The sequence below is a fragment of the Anguilla rostrata genome, chromosome 3 (assembly GCF_018555375.3).
Source record: "Anguilla rostrata isolate EN2019 chromosome 3, ASM1855537v3, whole genome shotgun sequence".
NCBI lineage: Eukaryota > Metazoa > Chordata > Actinopteri > Anguilliformes > Anguillidae > Anguilla > Anguilla rostrata.
In genome coordinates, this window is record NC_057935.1 from 58,871,160 (window position 1) to 58,894,312 (window position 23,153).

Sequence of the window (23,153 nt, forward strand, 5' to 3'; positions counted from 1 at the left end):
GTCAACGAGCCTGCAGATCACTCGGCAGAACGATAACATGCAAAACCGGTTGTCAGAGCAACGCTAGACAGGTAGCGTATCAAAGAATAACATTTTTATTCGTACAAAACAAACAAAGCAGTCGTGTCCAAAAACGGTACAAAATAACCGAACGGTGACACACAAAACTAAAACAAAAGCCTGTTTAACACTTTGTGACTATTTGAATATCTGCAGAACCACTTGAGGGAGTCCTCGCGTCTCTTCCTGGCCCAGGTTCGCCTGCGCAAACAGCCGCGTTGCGCAACGTTGCGCAACAGAGAAGCGGCCGTCTGCGAAACGCGCGTGCAGACAGCGACGCCCGCCTGGCTGGGGAGGAGTTCTGAAATGGGCTGTTGGGAAAGGAGACCCACGAAGCGCCAGGACTTGCGCTCGGAACATCTGGAAGCAAGCCTGCTCTTCCCAGAAATATTTTATATTAAAATTTTTTCTATTACATCGAGTGAATCACTGACTGGAAACCAACCGATACACAAATAATATGTTTTAATATTGAAAAACAAATGACCCTGCTCTGAGGATTACTTGTAGAAATTTGGAGATAAAAAATACTCTTAATCGTATTAAAGGTGTAAACAAAAGCTTTCATGCACAATGTTACTAATAACGAGTGGTCATAGCCAAGTGCACATTCTTATTCACAGCACTGACTGGTTGTTTAAAAAAAAAAACAAAAATAAAAAAACAGCTGCTCCCTATTTTTTGTCTCTCAGTCACACTTCTCCTTTGAAGCACAGCATGTGCTGCCCCCCACCACACACCCCACTATTTGCATCTGAAACATTTCCTGTTCTGCAGAGTCCTGCTTCATTTTTGTGTTTTTTTTTTCCGTTGAAAAATTAGGGCACACACTGACAACTGCAATACTACAAAATCTCCATAACAACATACCTCAGGTTTAACCCTTTGAGGAGTAGTCCGTTTTTTATTTCTTTCAAAATTTTAAGTCAGTGCTCTAGAACTCCATTTCAATTACTAGTAGGGACTGTTACCTCAGCATTAGAAGGTTTAGTTTAATGCTTTCGAATACCAGTAGCGATTGTGACATCAGCGTTAGAATGTCGTAGTTAAGAACATTCTAATCGTGTATTTGTGACCTCACACCTTAAAGGGTTAAGGCGCATTAACGCACATCTCTGAAGCACGCGTGGCCTGCTCAGTCTTGCCCACCAATTGTGTAACCCAGGCCAGGCTAGGCTAGGCTAGGCTAGTCCCATCAGGGAATATTTATCAGCAGTGCTGGAGCCAAGGGGGGGGGGGCCGGGGCGGGGACGACGACAGCACAGCCCGAGGAGAACTGGGCTCAAACACAAGAGCGGTAAATCATTTACTGCCCTTAGCAGAGACAGCGCATTTACCCGAAAACCTGTTCCCTTTATTCCCCCCCCCCCACCCCAATACTGAGAGTCCCCTCCTGAGTGCTTCAGAATAAGGTCTTGGCAGCAGTGGCATACAAGGCGGGGGGGGGGGGCACCACCATCCCCCCCAACATTAGAATTAGGGGGAAAAAAACCTCCGCTCTTATAATTAGGATTTTAGCTAAAGGACTTAAAACTTAAAAAGCACAATGTAGCCCCCCCCCCAAAATGTCCACAAATAAAAAAACCATAGAAAAAAAAATGCCATGTCATTTGAGTCCCCAATAGAAACATTAAAAACACAACAATTCAGACCAACACAAACTTGGCTCAATTCAAATATGCATAGAGTGGTATGAAAAGAAACTAACAAAAATCACTTTCATATAAAAAAAATAACATTGCAATTAAAAAAATAACAAAATTGGAGAAATTGTTTCACAAGACTTGCACAGAAACCATTCAAGGCAATTATTTTACTTTTAACTAGAATATTCTGCCCCAGTGAAACACCCCCTTTTCTGAGAGTTCCAGCTCTCCACACATCACTCTTCATCTGCCCACCCTGCCCACCCCCACCCTCCACCTCTTCCAATCCCCCATCACACTCTGTCCAAAATCTTCCCCTTACCCAACACACCCCCTTCCTCCCTACCCTGCCCCACCCCCCATCCCTCCACCTCTTCCAAATCCCCCCAACAGTGTGCCAAAGCGCACTCTGTTCGTGCCTGCGGAAAGACCTGCTTCCCAACTCTACTCCCCAGTTTCCTTGAGCAGACTTTCAGCAGTGATTTCTTCTCCCCACAAAAAACTTGACGTTGTTCGCCGTTAAATCTGAATTAATGAGCCGAATCTCGCTCTCCGCCGTGACCTCAAGAGCGCCACCAACTGTTCGGTCGCCTGGGCTACGCACAGCCAGAGGAGAAATCCTGGCGTTCCTCCTCTTTCCGTTCTTCCTGTTCCAGGGGTCAGCGTGTGCAGAGGACCGGTGTTCTGGCTGTTTCAGGGGTCAGCGTGTGCAGAGGACCGGTGTTCTGGCTGTTTCAGGGGCCAGCGCCGCTGCAGTTTGAAACGGGTGCGCTGCATAACACTCTAAACCGTCCAGAAATGATGGCTGGTGGGGTGGGGTGGGGGGGGGGCTGTCACACCCACAGAATCTTAAAAAAAAAAAGAAAATTTGCTGCCTTTTATCAGCAAGTAGAGTCCACCTGAGACAGGTGCGCTACCAAAAAAACCCAAAAATACCGTTCCGTGCCCCACAGAACTAAGGGAGGGGTTACCATGGAAGCAACCGATTACAGGTGGGTTGAGCCTAATGCGGTCAAAATTCCGAGCCTGCCACACCAACAGCCTTCCTTCTTTTGTCTTTCTTTTTTTTAAAATTTATTATTACAATATCGTTTTTTTTTTTTTTTTTTAGAAATGTGGCATCTGTGGTGGAAGTGGGATGAAGACCACACTCCCACGTCCGAGGGTCACGTGCACGCGCACGCCGCCCCAGTCCCGCTGCGTCCCGCGCGGTCAGATCTCCGACTCGTCGTCGATGTACTGGAAGGTATCCACGGCGACCTTGGGCGAGGGCGTGCCCTCCCCGTTGCTGGCGGCGAGGGTCAGCCGGTTGTTGTGGGCGTTGTAGTTCGTCACGGACATCAGCGGCTTCTCCTCCACGCAGTTCCTCGCTGGGTCGGGGGCGGGGGCGGGGGCGGGGGCGGGGGCGGGCCCCTGGTCGCCCCCTCCGCCCGTCCCACACGGAAGGGGCAGGTGGCCCTGGCGCAGGTTCCACACCAACAGGCCCGCCAGGAGGAGGGCGAGCACGGCGACCGAAACCTGCAGGGGTACCAGCGAGCCCCCCTGCACCTGCGCCTCCACGCGGGGCGTGGTCTCCCCCCCGGCCCCCGGGGCCAGCCGGTACTCTGCCTCCGTCCGGTTGTACTGCCGACCTTTGACCCTCTCCTCGGACAGGCAGGTGTAGGTGCCGGCGTCGGCGGGCGTGGCCTCCAGGACCATCAGCCCCTCCCCGTGGGCGGAGTACCTGGGGGAGGGGGGCAGCGGCCGGCCGGACAGGTGCCAGCGCACCCGCGCCCGGTTGGACCGGGGCCGGCACGGCAGGTTGATGTTGCTCCCCGGGACCAGCGACACGTTCGCCCTCACTGGGGAACCAACGAGAGCGAGAACCGGCTCACAGAACGTTCAGCTCAAACACGCAGAGAGCGAGCGATTCGGTCACACTGCCCACCGCCTACATCTCAGACTGTAAGCCCGGAGCGCCGCTCTGCCTGCTGGGATTTGATGTTTTCCTGCGCTCACGCGGTTAAATTTAAGTCACCGCTTGGCCAATGAGTCTGCACATGCTCGTTTCCAAGGCCTAAACTGACTGAATATGAGGAAAGTTTGAAACCCTTGGGTCTAGAGCAGAGGTGGCCAACCCTGGTCCTGGAGAGCTGCAGGGTCTGCTGGCTTTCTGTCGTTCCTCTGCACTTAAAACAGTGCATTACACAGTTAACTCACCTCGCCTGGTTTCCTGGGTCTATAGTGCTTGTGGTATCTAAATTAAAAACGAAAACCAGCAGACCCTGCGGCGCCCCAGCACCAGGGCTGGCCGCTGGTTGGCGGTCAGGATCCACAGTGGCTGCAGGGTCTTTTTTTAAACCTCATACACTGCACTTATCACCTAGCAACCAACCAGGCCTTGAGGTTGAGCGAGGTCCCTTGTTGCAAACGGTTTCTAGAACTGTCACAAGCGTGCTCTTGGGACACCAGGACACACGAGGCACACAGGCCCATCGGGGATGCTCATGCACACACTGGGTGAAACGCGGACAGAGAACGCCGCCCCTGTGGGCGTACAACAACTTTTAGATTCCTGCGGTCCCTTCTCTATCGGTTACCCCCTCTGCCTTCTACCTGTCTGAATGACTACCTTCAAATGCAGACTAAAGACTCATCTCTTCAGGCTGCACCTCTGCCCACCCCTCCCTAGCCTATAGTTTAGCTCAATGTACCTAGTTAGGCTAATACGATCACGTTAGTTTTATTTGGCAGGATTGTTTTTGTCTGATTCTGATTAGGCAAATGTGATTTCAATGCTAGTTTGTACTTGGCAGGATTGTTTGTTTGTTTGCTGAACAGGTTACCCTACAGGGTTGGAGTCCTGATCTATGTGGTCACTTCTGGCACTACGATCTTTACTTCACTCTAGTGTGTTTCATTTGCACATCTGCACCTTGAACTAATGCACTTGTTGTAAGTCGCTCTGGATAAGAGCGTCTGCTAAATTCCTGTAATGTAATAAAGGAAAAGAGATAGAAAAGGAACGAGTGTGGACTCTCTTCTCTCTCTTCCCAATAATCATTATTGCGCATGAGAACCCCTCTGGCATGCAGCACATATTTAATAAATGAGTGTTTCTGCCAGTAGTGTGGCGCTGAGACCGTGCAGCGTACCCGGGTCTGGAGCAGAATTCGGACAGAGAGACGCGTCACCGTCTGCCACGTTCTGGATGAGGTCTCTGTGGGACAGGAGAGAAAGCAAGTTAACCCCAGCACTGCCAGGATGCTTCCTAAAATTAGCACTTTTTAACCCAACAGTATCTATGCAAAGGCGAACCCTCAGGTTAGGACAAAACCCAGGACAAAATGCACCTTTAAAAATACACAGCTTGTCTGAGCGATTGCATGCAGCGTGCTACTGCTGTAACAACTGTCATGAGAAATTAAAAGCCAGCCATTTAGCAATAAGGCACTCAATAAAGAACAGAATAACATAATTTCTCCCCAGGGGAACTTCAGGTACATACATGTCCTAATGATGTTAACCGAAGTACAGGTTATTTTCAGAAACATCATCAGTACTTGGACTGTACTGATGCTATTGAAAAGATACAAGTACATTTTTAAATCGTGATGTAAATGTAGCGTCGCAGACAGAGCGCAGGCATGGGAGGACTGCGGGAGTGTTTTTGGGTAGCGTACCCGCTCCGGGGCGAGCCCAGGCCGGACAGGGCCACGCAGCGGGACGAGGGGGGGTCCCAGGCGCAGTACGGGTCCCGGGACAGTACGCAGTCCAGGCAGGAGGCGTGGCGCCCGCACTCACTGAGTGGCATCTGCACCACCCCCGAATCTGCCCCCGCGTACAGCAGACCCTGCGGAGACGCCTACACACACGCACGCACGCACGCACGCGCACACACACACACACACACACGCACGCACGCACGCACGCACGTACGCGCACACACACACACACACACACACACACACACACACACACACACACGCACACACACACACACACGCACGCACGCACGCACACACGCGCACACACACGCACGCACGCACGCGCACAACACACACACACACACACACACACGCACGCACGCACGCACACACGCGCACACACACGCACGCACGCACGCGCACACACACACACACACACACACACACGCACGCACGCACGCGCACACACACACACGCACACACAAAACCATATAAAATACAACTGCAAACACCTACGCACACACACACACACAAGCAAATATAATACACCTACACAAAACCACATAAAATACACCTACACACACAAACACAACTATATAAAATACACAGGAACACACACACACAACCAAATACCCAGGCGCACACACATGAATGCACACCATATATGCAAAAGTGCATACACACACAAAACACACATACACACGTTTAAACACGCACTCGGTTGAACAGACCCACACATACAGCACACATCTTTTTTTTTTTTTTCTTCTTTTTTTTTTCGAACAATGCGTTCCAAACACAGCGTGGGGCTTTGTGACATCATAATGGCGGAACGTTCGCTCTGCAACAATCGTCCGCACAAACATGCAGCTGAAAGAGCACAGTGAAGCAGGTGCGAGACAGAATGGGCCAGAGACATCTGGCACATCACCACGGGCACCCAGCATGCACAGAAAAGGGCTTTTTTTAAAAAAAAATTTTTTTTAAACCAACTGTTAACTGTAGAGAGGGGAAAAAAACGCTCAGTGTAATAAATCTATTCTTGGAACTCGAAAAGAATGCTCTCTGTAGACCTCCGCCAAGGCACAACAACCTCCCCGCGCATGAATGCGCACAGCAAATGTCGTTTGGCCTGATGGTGGCGCTACAGGAAAGGTCAGTGGGTCACCAAAATCAGCAGGTTTTTTCATCCAGGGGACATGCATGTGCACAGCAAATTTCACTGCAATCTGGCAATTACTTTTCGAGATCTGTCAATCACAACTCGAAAGTTCGGCCTGATGGTGGCGCTAGAGGAAAGGCCGGGGGGGGCACCAGAATCAATAGGTTTCTTCCTTGGAGGAACATGAACATGAACGCCAAATTAACTTGCAATCTGGCAAGTACTTTTCCAAATATGTCTGTCCTGGACGAATGGGAGATGGACAGACGTCAGACGTAAGAAAAAAAAAAATGTAAAAAAAACCTTCAATAACACACACCCCGCAAAAATCTCCAGGCTAGTGCAAAGTACAAAAATGCTTAATAAACTATCAAACACATCCTGGTCTCTCATTTGACACTGCAGGGAACTTTGCCTGAAGAAAACCTACCGGTCGAAAGTTCTAGGTTATAGAGTAATTTCCTGGGTAGACTCCTCCTGTACGTTTCAATGTTTCGTTCTTGAGTGTAATGAACACAGCTGCCACCCTGAAGCCATGTACCTTATGTCAATGAACCTTTATCATTTTTGGATTGTTTTAAATCCACTGTATCAGCACAGGCAAAGGTTTGTACCAACGCTAGAGCATTCATGGGTGGCCAAGCCTTGATACCAACAAAGGTATCACAAGGAAAAGATAAGCTCATTTTATTTGTACAAGCCACTGCACTCACGGCTGGATTGATTTTCACAGTGAAGTTGTTTAGCCCATTTTCAGACAGGCACTCTGGACAGCCACACCCCGGGGTCCTGTCAAAGCCTGTGGCGGCGGTGCCTACCTTGCCGGAGGAGAGACGGAGGATCTTGATTGGTTCTGGAGCCTGGAAGAGCTGCACCTCCTCGATGACGACCATCTCTCCGCCATAGTTCACAGCTTTGTGCAGAAATCCGTTCTCTGTGGGAGGGGAAAACGGTGCTCACTACTGAGCTCTCCCTCCACCGTCACCTCCCCCGACCTCCTGTTCCTCCTCCTCCCACCTCCTGCTCCTATCCAACCCCTTTCCAATGCCCCTCCCTACCTTCACCTCCTCCCACCTTCTGTTCCTCCTCCTCCCCCCTCCTGGTCCTCCCCCTCCCCCCTTCCTACACCCCTTCCATGGTTCTTTGAAAAAAAATGGTGCTTTTGAAAAAAAAAAAACAAGTGATGAATGACCGAACAGTTTGGTTGTGGCAAAGAAGGGCTTTGGAGGAAACAACAAAGAGGAAATTTTCTTTGAGATTGTTTTGGGGGGGGGGGGTGGAGACACTAACACTACCCCCCCAAAGAACATGATAACATTGTGGGAACCGTTTGATATTTCCCAAAAGTTGGGAGGGACGCGGGTGTGTCCCCCTGTCTCCCCAGAGATCTACATTCATGGTTGTGTTGAACTGCAAAAAAAAAAACCTCACTTGCACCTGCAACGTCACAGGTTTGAAAATCAGGAGTTGCTCTCCTGTACCTTCAGCCCAGGTGTGTAAACCTGATCATAACCTGATGTCACCGGGGGCAAAGGCAGGAAGAAGGCGTAAGGTAAGAAGGCGGTTCTTTTTACCCGTCCCGATGAACATGACGTTGTAGGTCCTCCCGTCCAGCGCCTCCACGCGGTCCACCACGATGCGGGTGAACTTGGCCCCCCTCTCCACCAGCTGCGGGCCGCCGCCCAGGGGCTCGACCGCCTGGTCCATCAGCGGCTGGTCCTGAACGAAGCGCAGCGTCTTGTCCGGCAGGTCCAGCGAGCGCTTCACGCCGAGGGCCCTCGCCGCGTCGTCGATGCACTGCGTCGCGGGTCGAGAAACGACACACCCCCCCCCAGTCACACTTCCGCGCGAGCGGTGGTCCCCGGGCACCCCGTAGAAAGGGGAACTCGGCTCCACCCAAAAAAAAACTGCCTCGTTTGATATGTTGGGCCTGCAGCCTCAAAAATAATTTATCAACCCAACTCCCAATCCCAATGTGGTCACGCATTATTATTTCAGGAAAGATGTGCAAAGCCCCACCCCCAAACAATGATGTCATCAGCGGGTAACTCCTCTCCCTTCCTCCCATTGTACGGAACGGATTCAGGAAGTGAGGAGGAGCCTGCTGACCGGACAGACGGAAATCAGAACAAGACTCCAAGATCTCCCAATATTCCGCTCAATTATATTGACTTCGGAGAGAAAACAACGTGCTCTGTCACCATGACGCGACCTTAAACGACCTTAAATGATAGGAGGAGGACACGAGCGAGTGCCCCCTTAATTAAATACACTGTTAAATGTGGCCGGGGCTTTTACAAAAAACAAAATAAAAAATAAAAAAATTAAAAAGATTTAAGCCGAACTAGGTGGAACGGGTCAGTTAGTCAGAAGCAAGCGAGCACCAAGTCAGTTACCTTATAAGGCCTGTTTCTCTAGCACTTTGCTATTTCCAAGGGAACCATAAACAAATATCTTTATCTACAGCCTCCTTTTTGGTGAGAATATTAGTCATGAGAAGGAGAGAGAGGAAGCAGACCAGCCACAACAACCACAGCACGTCCCCTGAGCCTGATCTGAGAGACAGAGGGCTGGGACAGCTGAAGCGTTGCTCAAGCTGTTAACTGGTAATTCACTGTTTGTCGACTCAATGTTGATTCTGGATTGACAGCTACCGTCTTTTGTGCGAAAGAGGTGGACCCCTGTTCAGCATCACGCAACTCAGCAACACGGGACCACAAGACAGCTGCGGCGTGAATTTTGGAACCCTTTTCCGTGACCACAGGTCATTCCGTGTTCCGTTCGTGCCTCCTGTGACATCACAGTACCGGCTGCAGAGGGTAACCGTGGCGACGACTCACCGCTCCGGGCCTGGGCTCGGGCAGGTCCTCGCTGTACATGACCCACTTGACGAAGGAGGTCGCCACGGTGACCGGCGTCTTGAACTTCCCGTGGGAGAAGACGTCCCCGATTTCGAACACGCTGTAGGCGCACACTGCGGAATGGCCCACAGGACCCCTACCACAAATAAACAAATACATTTATTTAATTTATAAAAACCCCAGTAACTGTTAACGACATGCTACACATACTCTCAAGACGTTCTACTTACTACTGTCTCGATCGAAGACCATGATTAGTCCCAGGTGACACTTTAGCAATGCCCAGAATCTCCCCCTCACCCTTTCACTGTAAAGAGGTCCTGTGCTGACTAATTCACGATCAACTTACTCATGAATAATTCTGGATTATGTTCAGTTCGTATTTTTAAATGCTGAAGTATTGTTATTACTGTTCTCACATTATCATTGTCATCGTCAGCTGTAGCTACAGTAGTAGTAGCAGCAGCAGTGTTTACTGACACACACACACGCAGTGAGAGAGGCCAGTTTTAACGCAGCAGCGCACCACCGCGGGCTACAGAAGGTTCTAGAAGGCGAGCGAGCTCACTCCTGCGGGGTGAAGACGGCGTAGAAGACGCTGTCCCGCCAGTTTTCGTGCCTCAGCAGGAAGACGTCCTGGACCACGTGGGGCAGCCGGGAGTCCAGGACGGGGCAGTCCAGCCGGGCCTTCAGAAACGAGGTCCACTTCTTCTGCAGGGTCCGCAGGCCGCCGACGTCGCCCTGCCGTTTCCAAAACACGAGGACGCTTTACGACGTGAGCGGGTCGCTCAGACAATGCGCCCTGTCCTTTCAGCTAATGCTCAGGAGTAGTTCACAATCGGTCCAAGCAGTCAAGGACCCTGGTCCTGGAGAGCCACGGGGTTTTGGCTAGTTTTTGCTTTTACCGTTAAAATCAGAAACTAGTTCTGGCCCATGAAAGCAGGTGAGAGGCGTGGATCTGTGCAACAAGCTGCTCTAACCCTTTGGAAAAAGTAGGATTCTTGGAATGTTTTTTTTTTTCTTCTTCTTTCAATAAAGTCAGTGTTCTAGAACTCTGTTGCTTTTAATAACCAGCAGTGATTGTGACATCAGCATTAGCTTCAGAGGCCCAATCAACACTCCCATCAGCTCTGACACAGCGTTGCCCCCCCTGACACACGGTTTTGTCCACTACATTCACACTTATTTATTTAGCGGACGCGTTTAACCCAAAGCGACGAACAAAAGCACATATCACGGTCATTGGAACAACTGCAAACTACAGCTGTTGTTTCATCTCTCCCAAACTCTGTTTTTTTTTATTTTTGTTTTTTGTTTTGTTACAGTAGCGTGTGCCTGAGCCAGCGGGGGGCACCTTGCAGACCCGCGCCACGCGGGACACCGTCAGCTTGCTGTAGGAGTCGAACTCCACGGCGCTCTCGCTGAAGAACAGGTACACCTTGTCGTCGTCCCCGTCGGCGCTGCCCACGCTCTCCGGGACGTGGTACATGGAGACGAAGCTGGGCTCTGGAACCACGGCAACGCACCCCACCCCCAACAAAAAAAATATCACTCACACTTCAGTAAACACGCGTCATTTTTAACTCCATGGAAGGTGCTGAATTTTCAGTTGAATTGAATTTTCAAAAAAATTTCTAATCAGTTTTTATCCTCTTTCTTCCTTTTCCTTCCTAATTTGGAGAGCATACATTGTGTTTGTTCTCTCGGACTATAAAGACAGCCAATCACACAGGCGTCTTGTGGGGTCAAAGGTTACAGCCATCTCTGACAAGGTCAGGACGTGACCTCACAAGCTGTGCCAACATAAGTGTAATATTTGTACAGGGGAGGAAGCCGGGGGGGGGGCAAAGATCCCATTGTTTTAAACTTGGCTACCTGAATCGAAAAAATGTAGTGTAGTTAAACATTAAAAACATAGCCATTCCAACAATGCACAGGAGAAATGATTCACAGGATTGAGAGAGTGGGAAAGAGGAAGAGCGTGTGAGTGAGAGCAGGAAAGAGCGAGAGAGAGAGAGGGGGAGAGGGAGAGAGAGAGAGAGGGGGGAGAGGGGGAGAGAGAGAGAGAGAGAGAGGGAGAGAGAGATAGAGAGAGAGAGGGAGGGGGGGAGGGAGAGAGAGAGGGAGAGAGATAGAGAGAGAGAGGGAGAGAGAGAGAGATAGAGAGAGAGGGAGAGAGAGGAGAGGAGAGCGGAGAGGAAGAGCAGAGTTGAGAGGGGACGAGGAGGTGAGGCCGATCACAGGGTGAGCCAGGAGTGATGGAGGGGCGGAGACAGAGCCGCGAAAAGACAGCCGGAACAGCAACACCGCGAAAGAGCGCAGGGAGGCAGTGGTAAGGGAAGAGGGGAGGATGGCCTTGTAACCTAAAGGTCACAGGTTCGATTCCCGGGTAGGACACTGCCGCTGTACACTTGAGCAAGGTACTTAACCCACATTTCTGCAGTACATATCCAGCCGTATAAATCCATGTAAATGGCATGTAAAAATTTTTTGTAAGTCGCTCTGGATACCTTGCTCGAGGGTACAGCAGCACTGTCTGCTAAATGCCTGTAATGTAATGTAATGCAATGCAAACAGCATCTAAAGCTGCCTCCAGTTCCCAGGTTAAATTACATTAAAGTATGACATTTCTCTGACCGACACACGCACTGACACACGTGCGTGCACACGCTCACGCCGCACCCGCGCACACAGACGCGACACCAGGCACCTGCGATGACTCATCCAGGTGAGCCGCGTTGCGGTGGAGGACTGAAACTCCATCCCATAATGAGCTCGGTGACTCAACGCCGCCGGAAAGGCAAATCAGTCTTACATCATCAAGACAAATCAGTCACACAGGATGGATGGCCCCGCCCACACAGTCTCAGCACTGAACCCAACGCTGCTGTTCACAATTCCGCCTTTGCCAGTATTCAATCCAACCCTACTCAACAGCCCCCCCCCCGCCCCCACCATCAGATACTCTGTCATTAAACAGAGACGAACAGCTTCCTCTCCCCTACTCGGTATATGAAACACATTGCACAGATCCCACATTACATTACATTACATAACATTACAGGCATTTAGCAGACGCTCTTATCCAGAGCGACTTACACAACTTTTTTACATAGCATTTTACATTGTATCCATTTATACAGCTGGATATAATACTGAAGCAATGCAGGTTAAGTACCTTGCTCAAGGGTACAACGGCAGTTGTCCTTACCCGGGAATCGAACCTGCGACCTTTCGGTTACAAGCCCAGTTTTTACCCACTGTGCTACACTCCGTCCCACCACCCCAGGGCACCGACGCCCTCTCTGAAAGGTACCAGAGACGGCTGAGAGTTCTCATTAAGTGAACGGCTTCAGTGTGGAATCCCGTAGCAGCAGCGGCAGCCGGATCGGCCTGGTCTTACCCTCACCCCACAAATTATTTTAAAAACGTTTTTTTTTTTACCGTCACGTCTTATCGTTTTGCGCTAAACTAAACTGATGTAAAAAAAAATAAACGAATTACAAAAAAAACGAAATATTAAATGAAGGTGAAACGTACCGACCATGACGGAGGAGTACCTCTGGAGGGGGTCGAACGGGCACTTCCCCTTCCCGTCCTCCTTGGCCAGGTCCAGCTTCAGCTGCCCGTCTTCAGAACTCTGCTATAAGGTGGGAGGGGGGGGAACCCAAAAACACTCACAGGTCAAAGGGCACATGCACACCAACGAGTGACAGACTACAGAGCGCTACTCTACGCACAAAAAAAAAAGAACACCCAAAAGGATCACACACCACAGCGTTGGCTATTCAACAGGTCAGAGAGACAGACATCACTTACACTGAAAACAGGAATCAACGACAAGTGAAAAAACACAACAACAAAAAAAACCCAACACACTCCATCGTCCAGTGCAAGGGTGTGAGACTCCTGTAGAGCAGCGGTTCCCAACCCTCTCCTCAGGTACCCCCAAGCTGGATCCAGGTATTCGATGGGTTCAATCCCAAGCACACCTGATGCAGCTAATGACGGGCTTGACTGGTCGCATCAGGTGTGCTTGAGGTGGATCCCGTCAAATACCTGGATCCGGCCGGGGGGGGGGGATACCTGAGGAGGGGTTCGGGAACCACCTTCCCCGTGAGCATTTCACTCAGCACGGGATTGAGCGAGCAGAGACCAGCCAAATGGTGTTCAGCAGTCATAGCTCAGCACAGTCTGACGTTTTCCACAGTGGGCTAACACCAGTGGGCTAATGCTGCGTGAGACCTTCCGTGGGAACGTCTCACCCCTGACTTCGGGCACAAAGGTTCGCCGCGGCTTAGTCCGGCGTGCTGACGAATTTAAATGTGCGTTTACGGCATCGTCATGACGATTGACAGAGCGGCCCCGGCTCACCATGTAGGCGCAGCTGGGGCTGTAGGCGTTGGTGCCGCACACGTACACCCGGCCGTCCCTCGCCTCCTGCAGCACCCGGATGTAATTCTGGCATTCCGTCTGGGGGGAGGGAGAGGGGGGGGGGAGGGGGGGGCACGTACAGGAAGTTAACAGGGGGAGCCGCTAACTAGCGAAACTCGCGCGAGGCGAAACGGCAGCGAAATCTGAACCACAGTCCTCGCTGCGCGGCAGGATGTGCGCTAAAGAAATTTAGGCTAAGGGACAGAACCGCAGTGCCCCTTCTCGGAATCGAACCTGCAAACTTCTCCACCGCGAACACAGCTCCCCAAGCGCTATACCGCACTGATGCCAATGAACAACATCAGTGAGAGTACAATTCTGTCACAAGGGCGACACCGATGACTTCATCCTAGTGCGTTTGTCTCTTAATAAAAGCCTGCTTTAAGATTTCAACAGGGTACGGCTGCTTTGCTTACAAATTCGTTCATTTTTAAATAAACGGAGAAGCGCATGTCTCTATAACATTATCAGTCAGGAAAAAAAACTGCGGCGGTGCTTTTGTTAATAAGGAGAACAGTTTCGCTGGGCTAACGTCCCCGCTGCTACGCTACAAGCGTCGGCACGGCAACAGGGCGAGAAAGACTTGACCGTCTCGCGCGGCGTTAGCCTCCGTCCAGCCTCGGTCGCTTCTCAGCTCGGCTCCTCGCTAACCGCCTCTGGCATTTAAATTTCTACCGCGAGCTTCCCTGGCAGAGAACGAACGCACCGCCGTAGTAGACTGTGTTCTTCCCCCACCCCGCGAGAGATTGTTCGGAGACCGGTTGTTTTCACAGAGCAAGCCCGAACGGAGCTCCCCCGGAAGGCTAAAGTTTTCGAAAATAAAATAAAAAGTTGAACGCAAATCGCAGCGCGAGCGCGCGCACGCACGCACGCACTTACGTCAGGTTGTTTGCCTTTGTTTGTGCATTCGACTTTGTCAGCATTCTTGACCTCCCAGTAAACCTGTAAAAACCACGAGCGCAAAATCAGACGGACACAGAACAGACAAAGCAAATAACAGCGCAGATTCTTTAGACTCGCCAGATAGTCGCCATCTCAACTCTTTTCCTCACCTTTCCCAAATCAACAGGAGCTTCTGCTGCTACAGTGAATGCCGTCAGTATTTGGACAGCGACACAATTTTTTAGTCTGTACTGCAGCTATTTACTACATGGTCCACCCGATATGCATCGTAATCACCCTATAATTAAAGTATACAGTCTGCACATTAAGATCATATTTATTGTTAGATTCCAAACCCAATGTTCTCCATAAATTTTGGAATGCTTCAGCTTATATGGAAGGGAGACATAACTTTTCAATGTTATACAGGGCTGAGTATCTGGTGAGTTCAAAGAATCTATGTCCAGAAAAGGATCTTTTTAAATTATAACCACATTGCAAATTATGAATCATCTGTGGCACAGACACCTTCAGCCAGAATGACTTTTCTGAAAAAGGATTTCGTATTTTACATGTTTATCATCCACACCTGCAACTGAACATTTCTACAGAATAATCCAGGACTAAGTGGCTTGCTCAAGGCAGCAAGAGCTGTGCCCGAACCAGGGATTTGAACCTGCAACCTCCGTAGTCACACTGCCACCGCTATGCGTAACACAGAATGACTAATACCTTTCAGTCAGTGGGTCTGGCAGGAAGTGATGTAAGAGCATGCGCAGAATTCTCATAAAAGCTTGCTGAAATGGGTATAACCGTGTTGCCATGCTTCCTAGAATACTGGAGGAAAGCGGGGGGGGGCATACATTTTCTGGCTGTCTCCCTTCAGTGCACCTGGGAAAATATTTACCCTGGGGCTTGGTTTTTCAACGACATCACGGCCCTCCTCCTGCCCCACCTCTTTCACAAGACGTACAAGCTGAGAATTTCCGATGACACATCGTCTGTGTCACGCGCGAACCTTACACCTCCATTTTTCCCTGCAGCTTTCCTGAAGCTTTTTTGACACACACTGAAAGTTCTGATCTGGCTCCATCTACCACCGCGTAGTGTCCCACAACTCAAGCACTAATAAAGCTGGTTCAAAACTCCAAAATCAGAGAACCATAAAGATAATTTCGCAAAAAAATAAAAAGTATAGAATACAGTGTTCTGCTGCTAGTGAGCAGTCCATTTTATTTGTTTTTCTAGATACAAGGTTTACGCAGGACACCAAAGACGTTCAGGTTAACTGACGACTGCAGCGTGAAGTACAGGTCATTCCTTCCTTCCCACACAGTGAATTGTCCAGTGTTAATTCAACTCTAACAGAGCACACACACGAGTCCAGCTGGGACCACGTGTACTTGGAAGTGATTAGCCACTTGGGAGCCGGTGTGTAGCGGTTAGCCCAGGGGCTGTGTAGCGTGCCGGCTTGTGAGTAGCCCAGGGGCTGTGTAGCAGTTAGCCCAGGGCTGTGGCGTAGCCAGGGCTGTGTAGCAGTTAGCCCAGGGGCTGTGTAGCGGTTAGCCCAGGGGCTGTGTAGCGGTTAGCCCAGGGGCTGTGTAGCGGTTAGCCCAGGGGCTGTGTAGCGGTTAGCCCAGGGGCTGTGTAGCGGTTAGCCCAGGGGCTGTAGCGTTAGCCGGGCGTTAGCCCTGGGGCTTTTAGGGGTTAGCAGGGTGTGAGATTAGCCCTGGGGCTGTGGAGGATAGCCTGGGCTGGCGGATAGCCTGGGCTGGCATAGCAGGCTGGGAGTTAGCCGGTGTGTAGTAGCAGGCTTGGGGCGATAGCAGGGCTGAGTTAGCCCTGGGCTGTTGCGTCCTGGCTGTTCGTGCCCAGGCTGCAGCGGTTAGCCTGGGCTGTGACGGTGCCGGCAGTGGGCTATTCTACGAGCCCTCTGCTGGAGATGTCGCTGAGGTCAGGCGTACAGCCCTCAGCCCAAGCAGCAGGCCCTTGTCCTCCTGCAGCAGCATGGTGGAGTAGTTCTGGACCCCCTCCTCCCTGAACTGCCTGATGTGCTCCTCTGGCAAGGAAGGGGGAAAAAAAATCAATCGCAACCAATCACAAGCGCTCAGGAAACTCGGCAGCAGCCAATCACAAGTTCAGAACCAAACGGAGCACACACCACTGAGGGACTCAGCCAAACAAACCAATCATATCCATTCAGGACCACAGGATGCTGTGTGGAGATGGGGAGAGACAGAGAGACAGAGAGAGAGAGAGAGAGAGAGAGGGAGAGAGGGAGGGAAAGAGAGACAGAAAGAGACAGAGAGAGAGAGAGAGAGAGAGGAGGGAGGAGGACGAAGAGCAAGGAGAGAGAGAGAGAGAGAGGGAGGGAGGGAAAGAGAGAGGGAAAGAGACAGAGAGAGAGACAGAAAGGGAGACAGAAAGGGAGAAAGAGACAGAGAGAGAGACAGAAATAGAGAGAGGGGAAGAGAGAGAAAGAGCACAAAAGAGGGGGATAGAAAGAGAAGAGAGCCTTACCTTGGAAGCGAACCGTTTCTCTCGGACCGACTTCGAGCGCTCCGCTGTCCCTGAGCATCAGCAGGAGCACGAGGCCCCAGAGGAGCGCAGGAGGTGTTAGCGGAGACATGGTTCAAAGCTTATGGTCCACGCTTGGGACGTCCCGTCTGAGCCACAGAGAAACTCAACTGCAGCAGCAGCGGCGGCGGCTACACAGCCACAAGCCCCCCGAGGGGGGGGCGGGGTCTCGCAACACTTCCTGGATCCGCGGCTACGTCGACGTCACCCATGATGAAACTTGACGACATGGGAAGCCCATGATGAAACTTTGTTTCCGTGGCAGCCGGGCGGCGGGATCTCTGGGGTTTTTTTTATTTTTTAATTATTTTTTTTAACAAAGAGACGCTGAGTCACTCCATCTGAGAGGAGGAGGGACAAGGGGGGAGGAGGGGGACAACAACGACAAAAATGTAATTAACGGGAATCTTCCAGAACCTCGGGCGATGTGACGCCGTTCCGGCGCCGATCGCAATGAGCTCAGCTTCCTGAGGAACGCGAGACGCGCGTCTGTCTCAACACGGCAGGCCGCTGACGCGCGGCCCGTTGCGCAAACGCCGCTCGTTTCACAAGCTCGCCGTCTCTGCCGCGAGGCCCGGGCTCACCACAGCTCACCCCAGCCCGCGGGTGCGCTGGCACGCTTTTTCGGCTGGTCGCCCCGGCAACGCGCACCACTGCACCACGGTGTCTGCCCGCTGATGGGGACACTGCTCCAAGGAGGTGCCATCTCGAATGAGACTCCATTCACCCCCAGTAACAGACACACTCCCGTCTCACTCAAATGATGTAACCCCCGCCCGCCCGCCTGCCCCCATCCCCCATCCCCCATCCCCCCCCCCCACCCGGCCTTGGAAAACCTAGCACTCTCCCCACACATTCTTTCACAAAACTAAAGCATTAAAAGCACAGATCTCTTCTTTTAAAAAAAAGCCATAAGCTATTTTGGTGTTAAGCTGTAAATTAGATCACCCCCCCCGCCCCCCTTCTCTGTGGTTTCTCTCTTCCTCTCTGCTGTTCAGAAACGATATTCAGGTGCTCGTCTCTGAATCACAGGCTCTTCCCCATTCGTTGGAAGCGCGAATGATGGTGGATGACATCACGCGTCACACGTGCCACATCCCCTTTCCTCACAGTTTGCCCAGCTCTCCTCCGTTAGGGCCAACTGGATGCCAAGAGCCAGTAAGAATCTCTGTGTGAGGTCCTTTGTTCCAAACGCAGTGGTCGCTCAGAATTCCTTAACTTGGAATGTAAAATACTGTGCGGTTGTGTATTTGCACATCTTTTGCTGCACTATCTTTGTGAGTATCTATGGCCTGTGTGTTTTGTGTGTGTAATGTGTTTCATACGCCACGGGCAGGCAAAGACAAATCTCATGTGGATAACTCTCACTGGATCTTCTAATCCGGTGGTATCCAATCCTGCTCCTGGGGATCTATCATCTCAAAGGTTTTCATTTCAACCCTAGTTTGGCACACCTGATTTCACAAATTATCAGCTCAATGACATCTCTAGCTGTTGATGAATGAAACATGGTTGGGTTAGGGTTGTAGTGAAAACCTACAAGTTGGCAGATCTCCAGGAACGGGGTTGGGAACCCAGTCCTCAAACTTAACCCCACTGCACTCACCGTCAGAACCCATCCCACTGAATGCACTGCAGTAGAACCTAGCACCCTTGTAGGCACTGCATTAGAACCCAATTCACTGCATGCACTGTGTTAGAACCATTGCGCAGCCACTTCATACCACGACGAGCCATTTTCAAAAATACGCATTCTTATCAATCTAAAAGGCGCTCGGAGGCAAGTTCCACGTCCTCTCAGCGTTCTCAATTTCGGAAACTTCTGTGTTAAAAGTCGGGACCCCATAGTTTCTGCTGTCTCTTCCATGTGTGGAAAATTGATGATAATGAAACTTCATTTTCATGACCCAAGTGTACAGGGGAAATATTAGACATTTACATGACCAGTACAGGTACATTTACGGCATTAGATTCTCTTATCCAGAGCGACTTACACAACATTTTACACAGCATTTTACATTGAATCCAATTATACAGCTGGATACATACTGAAGGAATGCAGGTTGAGTACCTTGCTCAAGGGTACAACGGCAGTGTCCTACTGGGGACTCGAACCTGCGACCTTTAGATTACAAGACAAACTCCTTACCCGTTATACTGCACTGCCGCCCACAGATGACTAAGTTGGAGCCTCAAGAGAGAGAGAGAGAGAGACCTGTCAATCAGAGGGAATTCCTATGTTAGGAGCATGCCTCCGACGAGCCTCCACTAATACTCCACTGTAGCCCGATTCACCAATCGGGAAGGAGGGGGAGGGGCGCACCATCAAAAGACTCAACAGTGAAATGTGAAGACCAAGTAACAATTACGCTTCCAATGCTATCCACCACATCTATCTACCTATCTATCTATATATATATATATATACACACACATTTAGAGTATGCATACTGCATCTGTCTATCTGTACATCTATTAATACAAAGATACACATATACACACACAAACACACACACATATACATGCACACGCACATGAACACACACACAAGATTCTACAACGGTGATCCTTCACAGCAACTGGACCTCACTTCTGAATCTTTCTTAGTGAGCTACATGTGAGCTCAGGGGTGCAACTTTGAAAAATACAACAACAACAACAACAAAAAACCTAAATAAATCTATCAAAACTGCTGACTTTTTATTTAAACCTTGTCACTAGCATGTACTGTAACTCAAAATGGACTGGGGGACCATTTTAAAAAATTCACAGGGTCCTGCGTGAGCACACAGTGGTGCAGCTTGCACTGCACATGGGTTTCCTGTGGCTTGCCAGCTATGAAATCTTTCCATTGTCTTGGCCTTTTGCGCCTGGTGCGGTCGTCCACCAGCGCAGCGAGCATGAGGCTGAGCTGCAGGACTGCAGTGTTAAAATGAGATGGGGCGGAAAATCCCTCTTGCAGTTCGGAGAGTGCACGCACGCACGCACGCACGCACGCACGCGCTCTTCCGCAACCCTCCTTAGCCGATCACGACTGGTGCTCTGGTACAAATGGAATGGGCAGCACCTGAGTCAGACCCCCACGGTTTACAGCAGGGAGCGGAGGACCTGATCAGCCGGCACCGATGCAATGTGTGAAAATTTCGGGGGTTTTTTTGCTTATTTTATTTTACTGCCGAAGTGTTTGCTTCCACGCGCACCACGGCTGCAGGAGGACGGCACCGCGTAAATCTGCCAGGACACCGCGACAACTGGACGAAACAAGAACAAGAGGCTATTCCACCCCTCCCGCCCTCCACAAGCCCCCACCACCCCGCCCCCCCCACCCCCCCACGCGCACCCCGGATCCCCCCCCCCCCCTCTGCAGCGCTGGTGTCGGGGAGGAACGTGCAATAACTCGCACCCGGACGAGTCCCGTCAGGAGCCGGGATACCAGGGGCAGGAGCCTCAGGAATGGCATTCTCTCCCTCCCTCCCTCCCTCCCCGGCGAAGTCCCTCCCGCCTGACATTAAAATCGCAGCGTGCCTCTGTCTGCAAGCGGCGATCGGGCCAGCCCGAAAAGGGCCGTTTGAGACGAGAACGTTACAAAAAAAAAAACAAAAAAAAAACACAACAGAAAGGAGGAGGAGGAAAGTAAGAAAGGGCTCGGTGCGACAGCCCATAATTTATGTATCAGCGCTAACACTGCGTGCATTCAACGACCGAGCGGCTGTTCTGTTGTACCCAGAAAAAATGAATAAACATGATCCAATCAAATGTGCGTTAATTTATACAGACCTGGGAGACCCTCTGAAATGCTTTTGAAATTACAAGAGCGTCCTGGCCACGGGTGCAGCGCAGTATCCACAACATTTATTAAAAAAATATATAAAAGACATCAACGCTACACATAAAAAAAGCAAAATGTTATCTGCAGTTGACAACAATTGCATCCTTCACACAAAGCTTTCTGAATTCCTGATTCTTAATTACTGAATGACTGCAGGATTTCTGATCTGAATAGCAATGGAGACAGTATTATAGTTTTCCTAAATTAAATTGCTGCCTTACATATGTTCACTTTTATCTGATAAATAATATGTTCAAAAAGGACAAGAGGATGTGTGAATTGTACAACCTACTGTACTGGAAATATCAAAATATTTAATAGCTCACTTGGGTTCAGTTTCAACTTCTGAGAATTTATCAAAATGATTACAATTTACTGTGCAACATTCCATTAAAATAATCACTTGCTGTTCAATTTTTTTGGCGCAACAAAACATATAAAAATAATATAACTGCATATATGTAGCACAGTACATATCCTTACACAATGCATACAGCTGATTTCACTAAATTACCTCCTGGTTGAAGAATCGTGATAATTATCAAATGCAGGTGATCGGAACAAAAAATACTGGGGAGGACTTTTACTCTCTTAACCTGGATTTCGCACCTCTAAAGCGGTCCAGCTGAGTGGCAAACACACCGCACCACTGGTTCTCAACCTCGATCCTGGGGACGCCCCATGGCCATGAGAATGCTGCTTTTCGTTCCAACCGCAATTGCAATCCCAGAATTTTAACAAGCTGCTAATTTTGCTTAGCAAGGTGCTTTTCATGGTTAGAGGGGATTATTTGCCCTCTTAAACCGTATTATGTCAGAAATAGCCATCATGAGCTAAACAAAAACCAGAAAGTACAGTGGGTCCCAAAGACTGTGGTATCGATCGATACCTTCTCCAACTTCAGTCAAACTTTCCACTCATCGTCTCACTAAAACGAAGCGCTGCAAGGAACCTCTTTAATAAAAATTTAAAAAATAAAAAATAAAAATAAAACAACGAAGGCACGCTACGCTGACCGCCACATCTAAACTGATCAACTAACTCAAATTCAGAGGATTCCTAGCATCCATGGCTAGGAATTGAACTAAACTCAAACACGCCCATACGGTCCATGTTTATCAGCTCACAGCATGTAATTAGCTACTATAAGTCTGAAGGGCAATTACACTCGAGGCAAGTGAACTGTACCTTAGAACAATGATCTGGATTAATTTAAAGTAGCCTGTTTATGCGTTTCTAAAAGCGTCCATACAGAAAACCAACAGGACAATGGGAGACAATTTCTCTGTATGCGGAAGAAACGACTAATTTATGAGAGTCTAGTCTACGACTACGACATACTCACGTCTGCCACTCCGCACCTTAAGAAGGGTTTCTTTGTACAAGGGGTGCAAAAGGAAATAAACTCGCTTAGTAATGTCTAAGTCATCAATTTTTCCAAACAAAACGCACCCAGCCAGCAACTCGCCTAATTTACAGCCGTCCAGAATTCAAAAGATTCGCCCAGCACCCTTTTTAAAAAAGGCATGCTACGTTGTCTCCTTGCAAGCGATGACAGCAAAACTATGGGAAATGCAAATTTAACCTAAGTGAGATTTTTAATAAAATCCCTAATAGCGCGGCGGGAAAATCCATATGGATACGTAAACTAAACGTTACAGTCGTTTCCAACGGCAGTTCTATAGCGCGGCTGACGAGCGAAGAACAATAACCGTCAAGTGTCGTTCAGAGAGCGAGACATTACAGATAAGTCGGTAATTACCGCAGATAATTATATTTATGTCCTCACGTTACGCAGGAAAGAAATATACCTTAACGACGTCGTTTGACAGAATCCACCTCTCCGTTCGACCACAGCTTTTTTCCTTAAAGAAATAAATAGAAGCGTCGCTCTCGTCCTGGTGCTGGCCTCTAGCGATCTACCTGAGACTCACTTGTGGGCGTGTCGTATATTGCATCACAGCTGCCGTTCATTTTACAGACCAGGTGCAATGTTTTGTTACACGAGTAGCTACG

General features: G+C 49.8%; 1 protein-coding gene across 1 annotated transcript; it reads right to left on the bottom strand.

Moving 5' to 3' along the window:
• Positions 1-2,778: 2,778 nt before the first annotated feature.
• LOC135251954 (semaphorin-4E-like) lies at positions 2,779-23,108 on the bottom strand. The gene is made up of 14 exons (XM_064329835.1): positions 22,949-23,108; positions 17,252-17,649; positions 16,658-16,790; positions 14,729-14,864; positions 13,790-13,888; positions 12,888-13,055; positions 10,770-10,952; positions 9,984-10,156; positions 9,395-9,551; positions 8,129-8,351; positions 7,373-7,488; positions 5,369-5,550; positions 4,841-4,905; positions 2,779-3,547 (listed from the first exon to the last, which is right to left on the bottom strand). The coding sequence occupies exons 2-14, from the start codon at positions 17,358-17,360 to the stop codon at positions 2,919-2,921; spliced, it is 2,373 nt and encodes a 790-aa protein (XP_064185905.1). The 5' UTR covers positions 17,361-17,649; positions 22,949-23,108; the 3' UTR covers positions 2,779-2,918.
• Between the last annotated feature and the right edge of the window lie 45 nt (positions 23,109-23,153).

What these genes read in the sequence shown, in the direction of transcription:
- LOC135251954 (XM_064329835.1), bottom strand. Translation starts at nt 17,360, where the DNA reads ATGTCTCCGCTAACACCTCCTGCGCTCCTCTGGGGCCTCGTGCTCCTG. An exon ending in AGAAACGGTTCGCTTCCAAG is followed by an intron (nt 16,791 to 17,251) that starts GTAAGGCTCTCT and finishes CTTCCTTGCCAG; the next exon opens with AGGAGCACATCAGGCAGTTC. An exon ending in ACAAAGGCAAACAACCTGAC is followed by an intron (nt 13,889 to 14,728) that starts GTAAGTGCGTGC and finishes CCCTCCCCCCAG; the next exon opens with ACGGAATGCCAGAATTACAT.